We start from the raw sequence: 18,573 nt of genomic DNA on the forward strand, positions 1-18,573 counted from the left end.
CCGAACTTCCGGTTCCGGGTCCCCGGAGGAGGGGCCGCGGGCCAGAGGCGGAGCCGCCGCCCTGCCGCGACTTTCAGACTCGGACCATGGCCTCGTGCTGGTGGCCGTGGCGGTGGCGGCGCGGCTGCTCTTGGAGGCAGGCGGCGCGGAGCCCCGGGCCCAACTCCGCCGGCCGCGCGGCACTGTCTGCGCCGCGGGTTGCCGCCGTCGCCGCCGCTGCCACTGTCGCTGTCGCCCGCGCGCAGGTGAGGCCGGGGAGCGCACGCCGCGGCCGGGCGCAGAGGTCACGGCACCAATGACAGCGGCGCCGCGAAATGAATGGGGCGCAAGCTGCACGCGCGGCGGGCGGGGACCGTGGGGCCGCGCTAGGATGCGACCCTGGGCTGGCGGGGCTCCGAGGATGGGACCGAGCCGAGGGGTGGGCGCCCGGCGTCCGCCTGAATTGGGGGTGCCCCGCTCGGGGCTGCAGAGCGGTGTCCTGGGACCCGGGAGCGTCTTGGGTGTCAGGAAGGGGCGACAAGGAGCCGGATCCTGGGCAGCGCAGGTGTAGCCCAGTTTTCTCCTGGAGTCTGTAACGCGTGGAGAGCGTCTGCAGGTGTTTCTTTTCGAGTTAACAGTCAAGGCTTCGGGGGCAACCGAACTTAATTGGGATTTTAGGGCAAAAGGTGCTCTGAGCTCTCAGAGATGAGGAGGGCGGGGGTAGCCTCGGAATAGGTCTCGTGGAGATCGCGGGGATGATGCTCATACTGAACCGGAGATCGGTTGTCCGGTAGTTGCTTCGGAGGGAGGGCACAACTGGACGGGCTGGAAGAAGAGGCCCAAGAATGCCGCAGAAGTGGAGAAACCTTGGTGTTTAAGTCTGACTTCTTGAAGTAGAGTCAGAATCTGAGTACTAAACTTTGGTGTTATCTGCTGCTGCCTTTGGACTCCCATCTCTTTTTTCCTCCCTTTGTGGTCAGTTTAGCTCTTGCGTATTGAAAAGTTTCTGTGGCTCTGTAAATCCTTTTCTGCACTCTAGTGATTAACTTGCTGTAGGCTAAGCTCGTATTGGATAGTATAAGCACGCAAGATCGATGGACTCACTGTCTTTTGGAGACTTCTCGCGTCACATAGCTATTATGTGTTTGCCTCTCATCTGCAAGACTCATTTTTTAAAAAAAGTCTATTTGAATTTAGGGCTCTCTCCTGTCTCAGATTTGGTACACTTTCATGTACCCATCAAATACCGTTTCCCAATATGAAATATGTAGCATTTCTAAGTGGAGAAGGCAATGGCACCCCACTCCAGTACTCTTGCCTAGAAAATGCCATGGATGGAGGAGCATGGTGGGCTGCAGTCCATGGGGTCGCTAAGAGTCGGACACAACTGAGTGACTTCACTTTCACTTTTCACTTTCACGCATTGGAGAAGGAAATGGCAACCCACTCCAGTGTTCTTGCCTGGAGAATCCCAGGGACTGGGGAGCCTGGTGGGCTGCCGTCTCTGGGGTCACACAGAGTCGGACATGACTGAAGCTACTTGGCAGCAGCAGCAGCATTTCTAAGTGTCTGCTTTTGGATACATATGAGTACATAAATCACAATTTATTCAGGACACTTGAAGAGAGAATGGCAGTTGGGCTGGTCTGCGGAAGAGACAATAAAGAGAGAATATGAGGAATAGAGAGACTGTGGGATCCGTGTAGGTGCTGTCCTAGCCAGGCTTCAGATATTCCTAGTACTGCAAATGAGGATGTTATTTGCAGAGAGGGATGCACCCACCACTGACGACATTGATTCTTCTTTGACACTCCTGTTTTTGAAAAAATCCATGCCCATTAAGCAATTATCTTAGCTACATAAAGGCTGCTTTCCTGGAGAGAATTGTTGGAGGAGCTTTGCTGATGATCCCAGTACTGTGTATCTCTCTTTTTTAAATTAATTTTATTTGTTTGTTTACTGGCTGTGCTGGGCCTTGCTGCGTGGGCTTTTCTCTAATTGCAGCGAGCAGGGCCACTCTCCAGTTTAGTGCATTGGCATCTCCTTGCGGAGCACGGGCTCTAGGGTGTGAAGGCGGCAGTAGCTATGTCACGTGGGCTCAGTAGTCAGCCTCCCTGGCTCTAGAGCACAGGCTCAATAATTGTGGCCCACGGGCTTCGCTGCTCCCCAGCATGTGGGATCTTTTGGGACCAGGGATCGAACTCATGTCTCCTGCACTGGCAGGCAAACTCTTTAACTCTCAGCCACCAGAGAAACCCGATACCGTATATTTCTGATTTCTGTATCAGTGGTTGTTTTTCACCGTAAATTAATACTGGAGCTTTCTAGTGTCTGCCTTAGGAGAGGGTGTGTTTTGGCTAGTTCAAGTCTCTTAGGGCCTACTAGTCCTTGGGGACAAAGAGCAGCAACAGTAAAGCCACGCCCGGCTCTCCCAGCAAAGCTCCCCTCTTACTGATGTTTGTACATTCTCTAAACCTCTTCACTGAGAGTGTTCACGTATCTTGTGATAGGACAAAAACCAGGGTGTGTCTGATTGTGCCAAATCACTAGTCGGTATGTCTTGATTCTTACTCAGCATTTTCTCTCTCTCTCTTTTTTTTAAAGTAACTTCGTGGGAGGCAAGTTGAATTTCAGGGGAGCGTATGAGATGGAAAGATAGAAAATCAAATTTGGGAGATGGTTGATGTTCGCACTAGTCGTGGCCCCTAGGTGGCCCCAGTTCCACAACACCCTTTGAATACAGCTCTTCTGTGTATTTCTAACCTGACTTCAAAAAACCTCGCCCCAAGATTCTTTTAAAGCAGAAGATAGCTTGGCTGAATACATCCTATAAATGTTCACAGCCAAGAACTTTACCTGTAATCGCTCAATTAGTACCAGCATCTTTGGCATAGAGTCTCAAGATAACTACTAGGAAATGTTGGGATTTGAGCCAAGACCTACCGTCTAGGCTTTAAACAAGCTACACGTTGCCCAGTAATTAAGAGCCCTCTGCTGGCTGTGTAATTTTAACTCTTCGCTGCACTTAGAGATTTGGTTTCAAATTGAATACGTATTATAATAAATACTAAATTCATGTGAATTATTTACGTGTGAAGGCTGAAGAAGTAGGTTAAGTGTCACGTTAGGTTGAATTCAAAGGAGGATTGTCAGTTTTTTTCTTTAGGACATTGTAATGCCTGGGATATCATTAATGGATATGTAACGCCATGGGGAAGATACAACTCTGGGCCACCTTTTTAGGCCACTGCCTGCCAGGCAAAGTCAGTGTTTATTGTCATTTTATTTTTTAAAATAATGGGCCATTTAGAAAATTATTTGACTGCCTTGGGTCTTAGTTGCAACACGTGGGATCCTTCCTTGCAGCATAGGAAGGATGCCTTGCTTCAGGGCATGTAGGATCCTGGTTCCCTGATGAGGGATCGAACCCATGTGCCCTGCATCGCAGGGTGGACTCTCCCCGACTTGTCCACCAAGGAAGTCCCTATTGTCATTTTAATACATCTAAAGCAGTATGTGTTCACTAGAGAAAACTCAGAAAATATGAATTAAAAACGAAAAGCAAAAAAACTCCCATGATCTGATTTATTTCAAAATAACCATTTTTAATACCCCCCTTATGGTGGACACAACTGAGCGACTGAACTGAACTGATGTGCTTCCAAACCCTGGATTTTATTTGTATAGTTATACAAATTTTTAGCAGAATCACATAGTGCACACTGTTCTGTAGGTGCTTTTTTATTTTGATGTGTTGTAAACATGTCTGTATTATCAGTTTTTCAGACTTTTCTGAATTTCAAGTTCCCTGGCTATATAACACGTAGTTGTCAGAGTCAAGCCCACATTGTAGGACTTTATTGTAAAGTTTTGGTTGTAAGACCAAAACAGTGGATTCGTTTTCTTTTTGCTAGTGCTAAATCTCCTTGGTCAAAATGTTTTCTTTCAATATCCTATAAGAGCCCTTCTTACATCAGATTAGTAGCTTTGGAATGCCTGTGACCCTGAATTCTTCCAGTTTGCCTGCTGTGTCTCTGGGTCACCAGTGCCTGTCACATTTCCTGACCCATAAGAGTGCACAATAGTTGTCACCACAACCTCTGAGTCTTCTAGAAGCCATCTTCTGTTGTTCTCAATCTGTGATTAAGTTAATATGATCAAAATGTGCTGCTGAGCTTGTTTGTTAATACTACTTTTCAAGAAGTACCATTTCCAAGTATATTCAGGAACAGTGGCTTGACATAGGCAGTGTTTGTGTAAATATATTTCTTAACACTGAAATCCTCTTTCACTGTCTGGGCAGGTGCTTTGGGAATCTTGATTATTGTCTTAAACCAATTTAAGATTTTAAGAGTGTAAGCCACACTAATCCTTACTACTCTCTGCCCAGTGTTAGTTAAATGGAAGGGAATTTCATATCTGGAAAGATAGGTATAAATGTGGAGCAGTCTTTGGGGGAAAGGATAGATTATAGATGTTTTCTATTTCCTGCTTTTTTTCATATTTATATTTTCTGTAATGACAGATACTGATTTTGTAATATAGAGGGGAAATTTTCTTACCATTTTCTCTGGTTTGCAGTCTCTAAATGGACAACTAAAAGATTAATTCAGTCAGTGCAGTTCAGTCGCTCAGTCGTGTCCGACTCTTTGCGACCCCATGAATCGCAGCACGCCAGGCCTCCCTGTCCATCACCAACTCCCGGAGTTCACTCAGACTCACATCCATCGAGTCGGTGATGCCATCCAGCCATCTGATCCTCTGTCGTCCCCTTCTCCTCCTGCCACCAATCCTTCCTAGCATCAGAGTCTTTTCCAATGAGTCAACTCTTCGCATGAGGTGGCCAAAGTACTGGAGTTTCAGCCTCAGCATCATTCCTTCAAAGAACAAAGAACACCCAGGACTGATCTCCTTGCAGTCCAAGGGACTCTCAAGAGTCTTCTCCAACACCACAGTTCAAAAGCATCAATTCCTCGGCGCTCAGCTTTCTTCACAGTCCAACTCTCACATCCATACATGACTACTAGAAAAACCATAGCCTTGATTAGATGGACCTTTGTTGGCAAAGTAATGTCTCTGCTTTTCAATATGCTGTCTAGGTTGGTCATAACTTTCCTTCCAAGGAGTGTCTTTTAATTTCATGGCTGCAGTCACCATCTGCAGGGATTTTGAAGCCCCAAAATGTAAAGTCTGACACTTTCCACTGTTTCCCCGTCTGTTTCCCATGAAGTGATGGGACTAGATGCCATGATCTTCGTTTTCTGAATGTTGAGCTTTAAGCCAACTTTTTCACTCTCCTCTTTCACTTTCATCAAGAGGCTTTTTATCTCCTCTTCACTTTCTGCCATAAGGGTGGTGTCATCTGCATATCTGAGGTTATTGATATTTCTCCTGGCAATCTTGATTCCAGCTTGTGCTTCTTCCAGCCCAGCGTTTCTCATGATGTGCTCTGCATATAAGGTAAATAAGCAGGGTGACAATATACAGCCTTGATGTACTCCTTTTCCTATTTGGAACCAGTCCGTTGTTCCATGTCCAGTTCTAACTGTTGCTTCCTGACCTGCATACAGATTTCTCAAGAGACAGGTCAGGTGGTCTGGTATTCCCATCTCTCAGAATTTTCCACAGTTTATTGTGATCCACAGTCAAAGGCTTTGGCATAGTCAATAAAGCAGAAATAGATGTTTTTCTGGAACTCTCTTGCTTCCCCGGACAGCCATTTTGCTTTTTTGCATTTCTTTTCCATGGGGATAGTCTTGATCCCTGTCTCCTGTACAGTGTCACAAACCTTTGTCCATAGTTCATCAGGCACTCTATCTATCAGATCTAAGCCCTTAAATCTATTTCTCACTTCCACTGTATAATCATAAGGGATTTGATTTAGGTCATACATGAATAGTCTAGTGGTTTTCCCTACTTTCTTCAATTTAAGTCTGAATTTGGCAATAAGGAGTTCATGATCTGAGCCACAGTCAGCTCCCGGTCTTGTTTTTTCTGACTGTGAAAGATTACTATTTTGTATAAATTACGGGAATTCTTATTTAGTGTTATAAAAGTTTTTCATGAATATTCTCTTAGAAGTTTCTTAATATTTTATTTTATAGATGTCCTATTGTAATCTTATGAAGAGTTTAACATCTGCCTTTCAAAATATGTATGGTATATCACGGTAAGTTTATTATCCGTATTGCAGCTAAAATTATTAGTCATATATATTGCCAGTAAATGTCTGTTCTAAATTGCGGTGGGCTATTTAATTCAGGAAATTGACTGTGCTATTTAAGTGCCATAATACCTGCTTTGTGTGATCTTGGTCTTCTTAAAAAGAAGCAGCCGTCCATTGGTGGGGGCAGGGAGGGGACATTGGTTCTAGGGTACTCTCACCTCAGATACCAAAATTGGGGGTGCTCAAATCCTTTATATAAAATGACATAATATTTGCATGTAACCTACACACATCATCCCTTATACTTTGTCATTTTTAGATGACTTATAATACCTAACATAAATGCTATCCAAATAGTTGCCTAAGCATGGTAAATTCAAATTTTGCTTTTTGAAACTTTTATTAAATACACACACAGACACACACACATACATATTTTCAATATGAGGTTGTTTGAATCCAGAGATGTAGAACCCTTAGATAGAGGGGCCCAACTGTATAATAAAATTCAAACTTGGACTTCTTTGGTAGCTCAGGGTAAAGAATCCACCTGATTCCTATTGGGGAAGATCCCATATGCCTCAGAGCAACTAAGCCATGAGCCACAAGTTTTGAGCCAGCGCTCTAGCGCCCAGAAGCTGAAACTGTTGAGTCTTTGTGCTGCAGATGCTGAAGCCCGTGCACCCGAGAGCTCATGCTCTGCAGGTAGAGAAGCCACTGCAATGCGAACCTGATACATTGCAACTGGGGACAAGCCCTCACAGCAACTGCAGACCCAGCATAGCCAAAATATATCTATCTATCTATATATATATATAACTGTTAAAAAAATTTTTAAACTCAGAACACAGTGAACATGGTTTATATTTCTTTTGATTTTGTGGCTCCCTAGGTCCTGGTTATGAAAATTGGTGTAGTGTAGAGCAGGATCAGAATTGTATATGATCTTTAAAATTATGACCTTTTTGCATTCATGCTTAATTCCCAGCAAGTATCTAGGCTTAAATTTTCCATCCTCCAACTCTGTTACATATATATGTATCTGCATAGGTCTGTGTAATTCTTTCTTTAAAATGAAGTAACTCGGCAAAATAGTGCCCAGTCTCCCACTGTGTGCATTTCTGCTTAGGTTCCATCACACGACGCCAGTAGCTTGCTGCTTCAGTAAAACACTGAGTGGTGAGAAGTACACTGACCCTTTTAAGCTTGGCTGGAGAGACTTGAAAGGTCTCTATGAGGACATCAGGAAGGTAAGAGATTTTTGATGATACTGTGAAGTTAGGTTGCTTTCTTTGAATTACGAAAAATGTGCAGGTTTTCCCATGTGTGCCGTGCCATTCATTGCAGACCTGATTCCCAAATGTCTGGTTTTAAATGTTTCTTGAACAGTGAGTATGGGGCAGTGTGGAATATGCCACAGAAGTCACCGCCAGAGCCGGGTGGTGGCACGTGCACAGAGTCCTCTGACCCTTTCCCCCCAGACCGGTCCCCTGCACCGGGCCCAGTGCGGCTCCGAGGCCTCCAGTGACCCCTGCCACTGTCCTCCACTCCAGTTCTGAATATCAGTGCTGGGATGCCCCCGACAGGACTTTCTTCATCAAGCATTTGGTTGCCCAGATTCTCAGTGGCCCCCAGCCTCACGTGGATTCTCCTCTGCTGCCCAAGATGCTCATGTTCCCCTGGTCAACTTCCTTCCCCTTTCGAGATTCTGCATGTACCCCCGCCAGGACCCGCCCCACTCTGCTGTCCACGGCGCCAGCACTTCCTGTCCGAGGAGCCACGCAGAAGCTGCGGAGGAGGAGCTCCCTGAACGCCTGCCCACCCGTTCCAGTGCACGCCCCTGCTGTAGCCTGCCTCCTCCAGTGTCGTCCCTGCATCTGGTTAAGCCCCACGCCCTTTGCCTCCCGCTTGGGGCCCTAGGTTCTTCTCCTCCAATTCCCTGTTCTCCGTGTTGGTCTGCAGACTTGCCCTCTTGATTCTCCTCTGGATCCATTTCAGATGCGCCAGCTTCTTCCTGTTCATCGTTTAAAGGACCATCCCATCACCCTGTGGCCTCCCGGTTCCGCTCCAGTATTCCCAGCCCCTCTCTCTCTGTTCTGCCCCTTCACCATGGCTCCATCACCGCCCTTTGCCTTCCTATCAGCCTCTCACCTGAAACTGCCTTTGCCCCCTTCTACTAAATCCGACAGGCGCCGCTGGCTTGTATCTTCCAGACCCTCTGAACATTGGACCCTGCTGCCCACAGCCCTTCTGTGAAGCCCAGCCCTTGGCTTCCTCACTGCCCTTGTGTTCCTCAGGCCATGCTTCAGTCGGCTTCCTGGGCCTCTCTCCGTCCCCTCCAGCTGCTCTCTGGGGCTGTTTGCCCTGCTTCTCGCTCTGTCTTCAGTTTACCCATTTCTGTGTTAAAGACTCCCATGTAATGGCTCTGGCCCAGAATGAACGTTCTCTCCTAAACTCTACTGGCTCCCTGGGCAGCTCTATGGAACGTCCATCCCTGTCTCACACGCAGATCTGAAGCTCCGCTTTTTCCTACAAATTGTTTTTTCTCTTGTTTATCCTGTTGATGTGAGGTTGTCATCCAGGACCTTGAGGAGGATCCTCGACCCGGCCCACTCCTTCCCCTCCACACCCTCCTCTCATCTCTCTCTCTCTTTTGAAAGTTGTTTTTATTTATTTTTGGTTGTGTGGGATCTTTGTTGCTGCACGAGGGTTTTTCTCTCGTTGCGGCAAGCAGGGGGCTACTCTCTGTGGCGATGTCTCTTGCAGAGCCTGGGCACTAGGTGCACAGGCTCCAGTAGCTGTGTTTCTCAGGCTTCGTTGCTCCGAGGCGTGTGGGATCTTCCCGGGCCAGGGATCGAACCGGTGTCCCTTGCATTGGCAGGCAGGTTCTTATCCCCTGGACCCTCAGGGAAGTCCCTCGTCAGAATCTGGCCTTCAGTCCCCAGCCCTGGGTTTCTGTCACCCGGCCGCCCTGGCTCTTGCCCTGCCGGCCTCAGCCTGAGCCAGAGGTGCCTCCTGTGCGCTCCTGGGCAGCAGCCCTCAGCTCCAGGACGGGAGTCCTCGCCCTGCCACACTACACTGCGGTCCTGTTTCCCTGCCCCTGCCTAGACTCTGAGCTCCGTGTAGACGAGAGGCTGTCCATTTATCTCTGAAACCTCTGCGTTTATTATCGTCCTTAGCACCGAGGAGGGAGTGCCGGGCCTGCTGGATCGTGTGCACTTGAGCCCTGTGAAGGGCTGCTGGGCCCGTTTGTTGCTCCTGGGACACAGGCTCTGATTCTTCTCAGCAAGTCTCTGAGAGAGACAGGACACACACGTACCCATCCCCAGGACAGCTCTCCCTCCTCTTCAGGAAGCAAAATCCTCCTTAGCTTCTGGTCGCCAGGCATAGCTTGTCTCCTCCATGAAATGCTCATTTTTCTTGCCCACACTGATCTCTCCATTCTTTGAACCTTAATGAACCTACGGCCATTATTCAAGTTGCCGCTGTATCATTCACTGAATATTTCATATTTAAAAAAATTTTGCTTCCCTAATGCCATCATAAGCTCCTTGCAATCATGCATAGTGTGTTGTACAGTTTCCCTGTGAACCTTTGGCTTGTGTGGCTGAGAAACCCCTGAGCCAGACGCTGACGCTGCCCTTCTCTCATCTTGTCTGCCCCCGACCTTCTGCTTCACTGGCCCCCACAGCCCGCCTCTTTGTCCTCCCGCCACCCCGCTCCAGGCTGCAAGCAGCCCTGTTTCCTCCCTCTGCAGCTGTCACCAGCCATCTGGTGATCCCCCTCCGCTGCGGTCGCGCAGCGTCTCCCCCAGCGGCAGGCCCACCCAGCACGTAGGCCCCTGGCGGGGGTTGGCCAGGCACCCCTTGCGGCCCAGCCGCAGGAGCCAGCTTTGTGGCCACACACTGTTGGCACCTCTTCCTACCAAGTGTTGGATTTCCCCGTTGAAATGAATGCACTAAAATCAAAGCTGTGCGAAAGAAATTCTGTTGACGTTTTGTGTAGTTATGCCACCCTGTTGACGCAGAGAAACTTTGTTTCAGGAACTCTTCATATCTACAGCAGAACTTAAGGAAATGTCTGAGTACTACTTTGATGGAAAAGGAAAAGCCTTTCGACCAATTATTGTGGTGCTAATGGCCCGAGCCTGTAACATTCATCACAATAACTCCCGGTGAGTGAGTTCCGTTCTCTCCTCTGTTTTCTATTCAGCAAACTTTCCTTCCCAAGGTTAACATTTACTTTCTTGTTTACCTAGTACCTTGTGTCTGCAAACTCACTTTGTGGTGAATAATTTCCAGCTTTGTATTCCTAAGGTCACCCTGGAGTCTAGTCTGGGCATCTTCCTTTTCCACACTTTTTAATATCCACGGGAGAACAAAAAACATTTTAGAATCTTCAAAGCTACATTGAGTTTTCTCATGCAGAAGTAAAGAATGGCAGCATGTATGCCTACTTGTAACTGTTGTACACACGGGGCCATTTTTCTGAAGGTTGATGGTTATAAAGTCATGAGTTAGGCCCAGATTCTGGCCACCACACCCCCTGCAGGACCTGAGTTCCTGTGGCCTTCAGAAACATGCCAAAGAAAATTTTTCTTAAAAGAAGGCATTTTTACTTTTGGTCTTCAACTTCTGTGTTGCAAATATATGTAAAAATTTCAACTATTAAAACAGCTGCCATGTTTTAACATTAAAGGAAACCTTGAAACGACAGAGGACTTACCCATTGCCATTATTCTTAAAACTCTTCGCCATGTTACTGGAGTGTCTTCACTGTGTTTATTTTTACATCAGGCAGTCTTCTGATGGACACTCCAGTGGACCATAATGTACACTGGCACATTTTCCTGGTGTTGACCATTTGCATTCACCTCCCTTTTATCTGTAGATAGCTCAGGAAAAGGTGTAGCCCTTAGGGAGGGCCTTGGGTTTGCCATGCTGGGAAAAACCGAAGGCAGGAGAGGATGACGGAGGATGAGTGGTTGGATGTTATCACCCAGAGTTGGCCTAAGTTCAATGGACGTGAACTTGGGCAAACTTGGAGAGATGGTGAAGGACAGGGAGGCCTGGCGTGATGCAGTCCATAGCGTCGCGAAGAGTCAAACAAGACTTGGTACCTGCACAACAGCAGCACAGCTTTGCCAGCACCAAATGTAAGGATGATGTAAGAGCGGGCGTCAGGTGGCACCTCTTAGCCCGCACTCAGCTGCTTGTGCCCTGTGGCTATGCCACTCCAGCTCCAGGGCATGACGCTGTGCTCAGGGGTTCCTCCCATTTGCCCTGAGACTTTCTAAATGCTCACAGGAGAGTTTGAACAAGCAGCGGGATCTCTGGGGGTGGCTATTTTCCCATCATCAGGATCACTTCACCTAGAAGGCAGAGCAGCAGAAATACTCCCCTCTGAACCAAACTTGAAATACCTCTCATGAGGTCTGGAACTGGATTCCTCAGCCTTGGCTCTGCTGACTTTTGGGGCCAGGTAGTCCTTTGCTATGGGGACTATTCTGGGTCTTGTAGGGCTTTTGGCAGCTATACCTGGCCTCCATCCAGTAGATGCCAGTGGTACCCCTTCCCCAGTTGATGACAACCAGAAAATGTCTCCAGACATTGCCAGGTGTCCCCTGAGGAGCAGAATCAGCCGTGGTTGAGAACCTCTGGTGTAGAGATAGAGTTTATATCTTTAATCCTCCGGATTAACACCTGATACAGCTCTTCACCCTCAGAGATTACATGGGAAGGAAAACATTCTGCGTTGCTTGCTTTAAATCCTGTCAGCTGTTATCCCCATTGTCAGAGCCTTCAGTTTATGTCATTGAAACTGTAGAAATTGTTGGTTTGCAGGAATAAATGGGAGACTATGATACAGAAAAGGCATTGCTGGTTTAAAAAGTAAGTTCCATTCTGCCTTCCCTGGGGATGTCCTGGCTCCAGCTTCATTCTCCCTGTGGTGGGAGCAGGGCTGACTGAAGACTCAGCACAGAGCTGTGTCCAGCATTGAGATGTGAGTCGTGACTGGTGTGCATTCTGGTGGCACAGTAGCCTAGCACGATTACTCTCTGAGCCCCAACTTCTTGGGAATACTCACTTGCTAAAGACCCTTGTGCATCAGGCACTTAATGGACCAGGTGTCTTCCCACTTAAAGCAGGAGCGGGTAGGGAGCAGGGGGAGAGCCTCTGGAGAGCAGGGGCCATCTGTGGTTTTGCTGTAAGAGGTTTATGAGAGCAGTGTGAGCAAAGGTGGCTGAAGATCCCAGGCGGGGCCCCACAGGCCTGTTTGCAGCGGGGCCCCCAGAACCTGTTCACCTCTTGAACTACCTCCTTGTCAGAGTCGGCAGGATTGCTTCATCACTTGACAGTCGAAGTTGATTGGCTTCTCTCAGGCTTGTCAGACATCTTCATCCTGCTTCTGTGTATTAAATAAGTTAAGGGTAATCCTGCAGGGGACTTTAGAAAACAGAACAGAAACCTTAAGAAATAGGGAAAAAACTACCTTCTATTGCTTTATTTTTTTTCCTTCATTAAGCTTTTTCACTTGTCCATTATATGTTTCCTACTAGATTATTGGGAATTCTTATCTGAGGTCCATGGAGGTTGTGGGGGGTCTATGAGCCCCTTGGAATCTTATGCAAAATTGTTCGTACCTTTCCATTTTTCTAGGGAAAGGTACCAGTTCAGTTCAGTTGCTCAGTTGCGTCCCACTGTTTGTGACCCCTTGGACTGCAGCACGCCAGCCCTCCGTGTCCATGACCAACTCCCGGAACCTGCTCAAACTCATGTCCATCGAGTCGGTGATGCCATCCAACCATCTCATCCTGTCGTCCCCTTCTCCTCCTGCCTTCAGTCTTTCCCAGCATGGTGGTCTTTTCCAAGGAGTCAGTTCTTTGCATCACGTGGCCAAAGTATTGGAGCTTCAGCTTCAGCATCAGTCCTTCCAAAGAATATTCAGAACTGATTTCCTTTAGGATGGACTGGTTTGATCTCCTTACAGTCCAAGGAACTCTCAAGAGTCTTCTCCAAAACCACAGTTCAAAAGCATCAGTTCTTCGGTGTTCAGCTTTCTTTATGGTCCGACTCACATCCATACATGACTACTGGAAAAATCATAACTTTGACTAGACGGACCTTTGTTGGCAAAGTAATGTCTCTACTTTTTAATATGCTGTCTAGGTTGACCATAGCTTTTCTTCCAAGGAGCAAGTGTCTTTTAATTTCATAGCTGCAGTCACCATCTGCAGTGATTATGGAGCCCAAGAAAATAAAGTCTGTCATTGTTTCTACTGTTTCACCATCTATTGCCATGAAGTGATAAGATCAGATGCCATGATAATCATTTTTTGAATGTTGAGTTTCAAGCCAGCTTTTTCACTCTCCTCTTTCACTTTCATCAAGAGGCTCTTTAGTTCTTCACTTTCTGCCGTAAGGGTGGTGTCATCTACATATCTGAGGTTATTGATATTTCTGCCTCCAATCTTGAATCCAGCTTGTGCTTCAGCCAACCCAGCATTTCGTGTGATGTACTCTGCACATAAGTTAAACAGGGTGATGTTCTCCTTGACGTACTCCTTTCCCAATTTGAAACCAGTCTGTTCCAAGTCCATTTCTAACTGTTGCTTCTTGACCTGCAAACAGACTTCTCAGGCACGTCAGGTGGTCTGGTATTCCCATCTGTTGAAGAATTTTCCACCATTTGTTGTGATCCATACAGTCAAAGGCTTTCTCATAGTCAATAAAGCGGAAGTAGATGTTTTTCTGGAACTCTTTTGCTGTTTCTGTGATCCAGCAGATGTTGGCAATTTGATCTCTGGTTCCTCTGCCTTTTCTAAATATAAACCTTTTCTAAGGGAAAGGTATACATGGCTTATATTGTCAAAGGGTGATATGGCCCCAGAAGCTTAAGACTTAATCTTCAGTTTTCTTCTGTGTATACTGGTAACCACAGCACCTGGCCAGGTAAAGTGGAATGCACATAGCAGATAATGAGACTTGAGAGTCCAGAACACAGAGTTGTGGTGGATTCCAAGCCATGTGCCCAGAGCCTGCATGGTGAAATGGCAGCAGCTTCAGACAGGCCTGCCTCGCAGAAACCCCTCCCCCACCTGACGTGTTCATCCCAGGGGTCCTGAGCAGACAGCCTGTGCTCTGAACCTGAGAGTCTGCTTCCTTGAGCACCACGCCCTCAAAAGGGTTCAGCAAAACCCAGCTAGCTACCTGTGAGTCAGAGCTCACTTTATCAGAGAATCCAGTTGAAAAACGAGCTCTGTAAGAAAGATTTCTGTGAAATGCTCTGCTTACCGACCGTAGCACGATTACTGTCTCTTCTCCAACGAGCCAAACCTGTCCTGTTTAGAGACCTCCTTAAAGGTACCTGTTCTTACCATTGGTGTTGACATCACCTATTTCTTACGGAAATCTTCTAGCCCTGGAGAGTGGATATCAGTACCAGTGACTGAGATAACAGGCCTACTCCAGTTACGCTGGGCACAGATCTACTGATTTTGACTGTACAGGCAGTCAAGTGCCCCTGAATCCTGTTAGTGCACTTTGCAAAGCCAGACATTTGATTAGATAGAACAGATCGTATGATGTGTTTTAGTTTTTTAACTAATGCAGTCTTCACATTAGTTAACAGGTCAAGCTTCCAAATGTGAAAAAAGTCTTAAATTCAGTGGAAGTAACCTGTGATTCTCATGACAGCAAAGGAAATTATAAAAGCTTACTGTAGGAAAGCTGTAACAAAATGGTCATAACAGCACCAGCTCACTTGAATGATTCCTAGGGTTAGGCCGCTAAAGATTCTAGACCCATTCCTGGTCTAGAATGTATGTGTTTTGAATCAATGAGCCAGGTACTGCCGTGGCTGTTTGTGGGTTAGGAAATTTGGTGCCCCAGGAAATGTTTTTGTCTTTAAGCCAGGAGATGGCACTTTTGATGTGTCCATACTCATTATTAACATGGATCTACAAGTAAAGTCTGTAACAGAGGACGCCTACTGAGGTAGAGAAGGCCTTAGTAACCAGAGGGTTGTCCGTTTCATGGGTGAGGTGAAGCTCCAACCTAAAGGAACATCACTGAGATCAGGACGACTGTAGGGCTCGCTCTTCAGGCTCCTGGCCCCCGGGGGAGGCCGAGTCTGTGACTGAAGGAGTCGCCTTCTGCACTTTGATCAGCTGGGTCCTAAGGAATCACCTTCTGCACTTTGATCAGCTGGGTCCTAAGGAGTCGCCTTCTGCACTGTGATCAGCTGGGTCCTAGGGAATCACCTTCTGCATTTTGATCAGCTGGGTCCTAAGGAGTCGCCTTCTGCACTGTGATCAGCTGGGTCCAGTTTGCAAAACCCAAGTACCGCATCATGCGATGTCACCGTGGGTCCTGTGGAGAAAGCCACCGTGGACAAGCTGCAGGTCTGAGATAGCACCATGGGGGTCACTCTCCACACGCCTAAGGATTCTAAATGCAGTGCTTCAGAGGCAAGAAAACAACCAATATCATGAGCCGTGCATCATTTACAAGGCAGCTCTGCAGGCATCTATTTTTATCTGGAGATAGATCTGAAATATTCAAGAGCTGCTACTCTTGGATGTCAGTTCTTTTCTCCTGGTATTAAAACTGTTAATGGATTTATGACTGTAAGGTTCAGGTTAAAACCACCATTCCCTTCAAAGAAAGACAGTCTTCACACTAGTCTGGTGCGCTTGTTGGAGTTTTCAGATGTGAGTGGCCAGTGACCAAGGATGGTGACCTGCAAGGCGAGTCAGAGCTCGCAGGCATCATGAACGTCAGATGGAGGGCACCTCTGACGTTCATGCCAGTAGTGTCCGCAGAGTGCCAGTGAAGAGTACAGCAAAAGAGCAGATTGCAGGGGCCAGAGACCAAGGCCAAGAAGCTGGGTAGAGGATGAGATGCGGCGAGTGAGAGATGGTGAGGAACCCCGTCCATGGCCCCCTCACCCCAAGTTCAACCTGAACCCTGCATGCCGCTGTCGATGGGGAGACACTTCAAGGTTGTATCAGTAATGTGGAAAAGCCAGCTTTTAGACAGAAGCAGTAAAATCAAGTAATTTTAGGAATGGGAGCACTGAAAAGGAAACATTTGAGCATCAACAGAAGAGGCTGGCAAAAGCAAGGAGCTGTGTTAAGCTGAAAAATGGGTCTGCAAGAGGCACCCACGTCCTAATCCTTGGGACCTATAAGGTGTTGCATTTTGTGGCAAGAAAATGGTCTTTGCAGGTGTGCCTTCAGCTAAGGATTGTGAAATGGAGGTGTCATCCTGGGTTTTCTGATGGGCCCTAAATGCAGTCACTGGCAGCCCTAAAGAGGGGGGCAGAGGAGATCGCCTCACACAGGAGAAGAGCATGTGAAGATGAAACAGAGGGGCTTGAAGGGGGCGCCTTCACAGGCAAAGGTCACCAGCAGCCAGCAGGACTGGAAGGGGTGAGGAGAGGACCCTGCCCTTGAGGCGCTGCAGGGAGCCCAGCCTTGCCAACACCTTGGTTTCAGTTCAGGGGAACGGTTTCTGGACTTGGGGTCTCCAGAACGCGGGAGAATTTCTGTCAATTTAAACCAGCACGTTTGTGGTGACCTGTCACAGAGCCGCCGGAAACTAGGACAAACGCCTTTGCTCGCGTCGTGTCACGTCTGTGCGGGCAGTGTGCTGGCACGCTTCTCCCTCCCTCTGGAGGTGCCTCTTCGGGATGGACCAGGACTGGCAGCACAGGCCCAGCAGGGAAGCAGGACGCTCTCCACGGTGTCGGTTGTTCCGGGGCCCACCCAGCTCAGTGGCAGATAAGATAGAATCTAAAGTGCGTCTGTGCGGATATATCGTTCCATGTACTGAAAACTTGGCTGTATATACCTTCATCAGGTAACAGGTCACATCGTGAAGAACTTTAGAGACAGACTTCGTTTGCCTTTTAAATAGGGAATTTCTGCAGTACCAAACCAATAGTGTCCATTCCTATCCTTTAAAACTCGAGGAGTGTCAGAGGAGAGGTCACCCTCCTGTGACTGCGCCCTTCAGAGCAGGGGGGACACTGCCTGCCTGCGAGCTGTGAAGAGACTTGAAGAGAAATTGGCACAAGATCTTGTTTGAGCTGAGCCGCCAAGTCCAGGTCATTTTTCAGGCCACAGAAACTTCTCATGCCTGCAGTTTAGAGGCTTGGCCACAGGGGGGCAGCAGAGACCACACTTCGGTCAAACTCTTCAGGAGCCGCTTCCTTTTGGGGCTTGCGGTAAGGCAGGTGAATGCCCCCCACTCACAGATCAGCATTTCCCTGACTCTGTGCGTCAGACTCAGTGGGCCTGCCACTTCAGAATCCCAGTCTCTCATGATGGGAGAGATCATGAGAGAGATCCCGACTGCTGTGTCTGAGGAACTGTCAGTCTGCATTTTCAAGAAAACTGGTTTTTGACGAGATGGGCCAGAGATGAGATTTAAGGGATAGTAAGCTAGTGCTAACAAGCAAAGTGAAACGCTTCTCTTTAGAATTACCAGAAGAGGGAAACAGAAGGACATAGTGCGATATTTAGAAGCAGAGCCTCCTGTAACCCACCCGAGAACTCTCTGGTCTTTATACAGTCCCCGTAGTTTTAGGAACAGATGTGCCTCTGTCCCTGTTAAAGTGAAAACCGCACTTACTATTTAAATTTCCACTGACAAGGTTTGATTTTCTTTTTGGAGACAACTGTCTCACTCTTGGGGTTTGCTTCATGTTATATATCAGCATGAATGGGAGGAAAAAGTGTTTTATTTCAGTCACCTGTCAGCTTGGTGAAAGGTATGTGGAGAGGTCATTATATTATTCCATCTATTCCGTCTGTGCTTCTAATTCTTTTACTGTTTTGAATCTGATGAGGGGGAAACCCCTGATGGTGGTGAGGGGCTGGCTGAGTCATCGCTCGCTCTTGTAGGTGTGAAGTGCAGGGGACAAGAACCTCTGCTTTCTGAGGCTCGAGGCCTCCTTTCCCCTGCTGTCTCGCCTGGCTGGTTTTTCCTAGCAGCTCTCCCAGGAGCTGGGAAAGTGTGGCCGCTCTTTCACAGTGGGAAGTAGAAACCGAGCCCATTTTTTTGAAGGTATGATTCGGTTCAGTACTTGGAGGATTTCGTCTTCACACAGTGTGAGTCGTTTCCGGAATCTGTAAATTTGGCTTCCAGACCGTTATGCTGTGCTTGGGTATGCAGTGGCAGCATTTTCCAGATAGAATCTCACACACGTGAAAGCCTAAGTTTGCAGGGAAAAGTATATCAGATAAAATGAGGAAGCGTCGCAAAGGTGGCGCTTATCCTATGTAGGGGCTGTGTCATGATGCCACAGAATGTTCTAAGCGGGAATCCTGGTTTCATCAATTTAAGCATACAAAATGGCATTTTTACAGACATGAAGAGTCTATGCAATTTCAAAATATTTCAAGAAATCTTTGTATTTTAATA

General features: G+C 47.5%; 1 protein-coding gene across 2 annotated transcripts in view; it reads left to right on the forward strand.

Moving 5' to 3' along the window:
• The first annotated feature begins 29 nt into the window (after positions 1-29).
• Positions 30-18,573, forward strand: part of PDSS1 (decaprenyl diphosphate synthase subunit 1) — a 38,996-nt gene continuing 20,452 nt past the window's right edge. The window contains exons 1-4 of one of the 2 annotated variants that reach the window (XM_040248467.1): positions 30-245; positions 6,084-6,148; positions 7,275-7,395; positions 10,189-10,319. In XM_040248467.1, the coding sequence (XP_040104401.1) occupies positions 87-245; positions 6,084-6,148; positions 7,275-7,395; positions 10,189-10,319 (476 nt within the window). In that variant the 5' untranslated portion in view covers positions 30-86. Of the gene's footprint in view, positions 246-6,083; positions 6,149-7,274; positions 7,396-10,188; positions 10,320-18,573 lie in introns of those variants that run through there. The other variant, XM_040248468.1, reaches the window with a different exon arrangement.

The sequence above is a fragment of the Oryx dammah genome, unplaced genomic scaffold (assembly GCF_014754425.2).
Source record: "Oryx dammah isolate SB20612 unplaced genomic scaffold, SCBI_Odam_1.1 HiC_scaffold_10, whole genome shotgun sequence".
NCBI classification, from domain to species: domain Eukaryota; kingdom Metazoa; phylum Chordata; class Mammalia; order Artiodactyla; family Bovidae; genus Oryx; species Oryx dammah.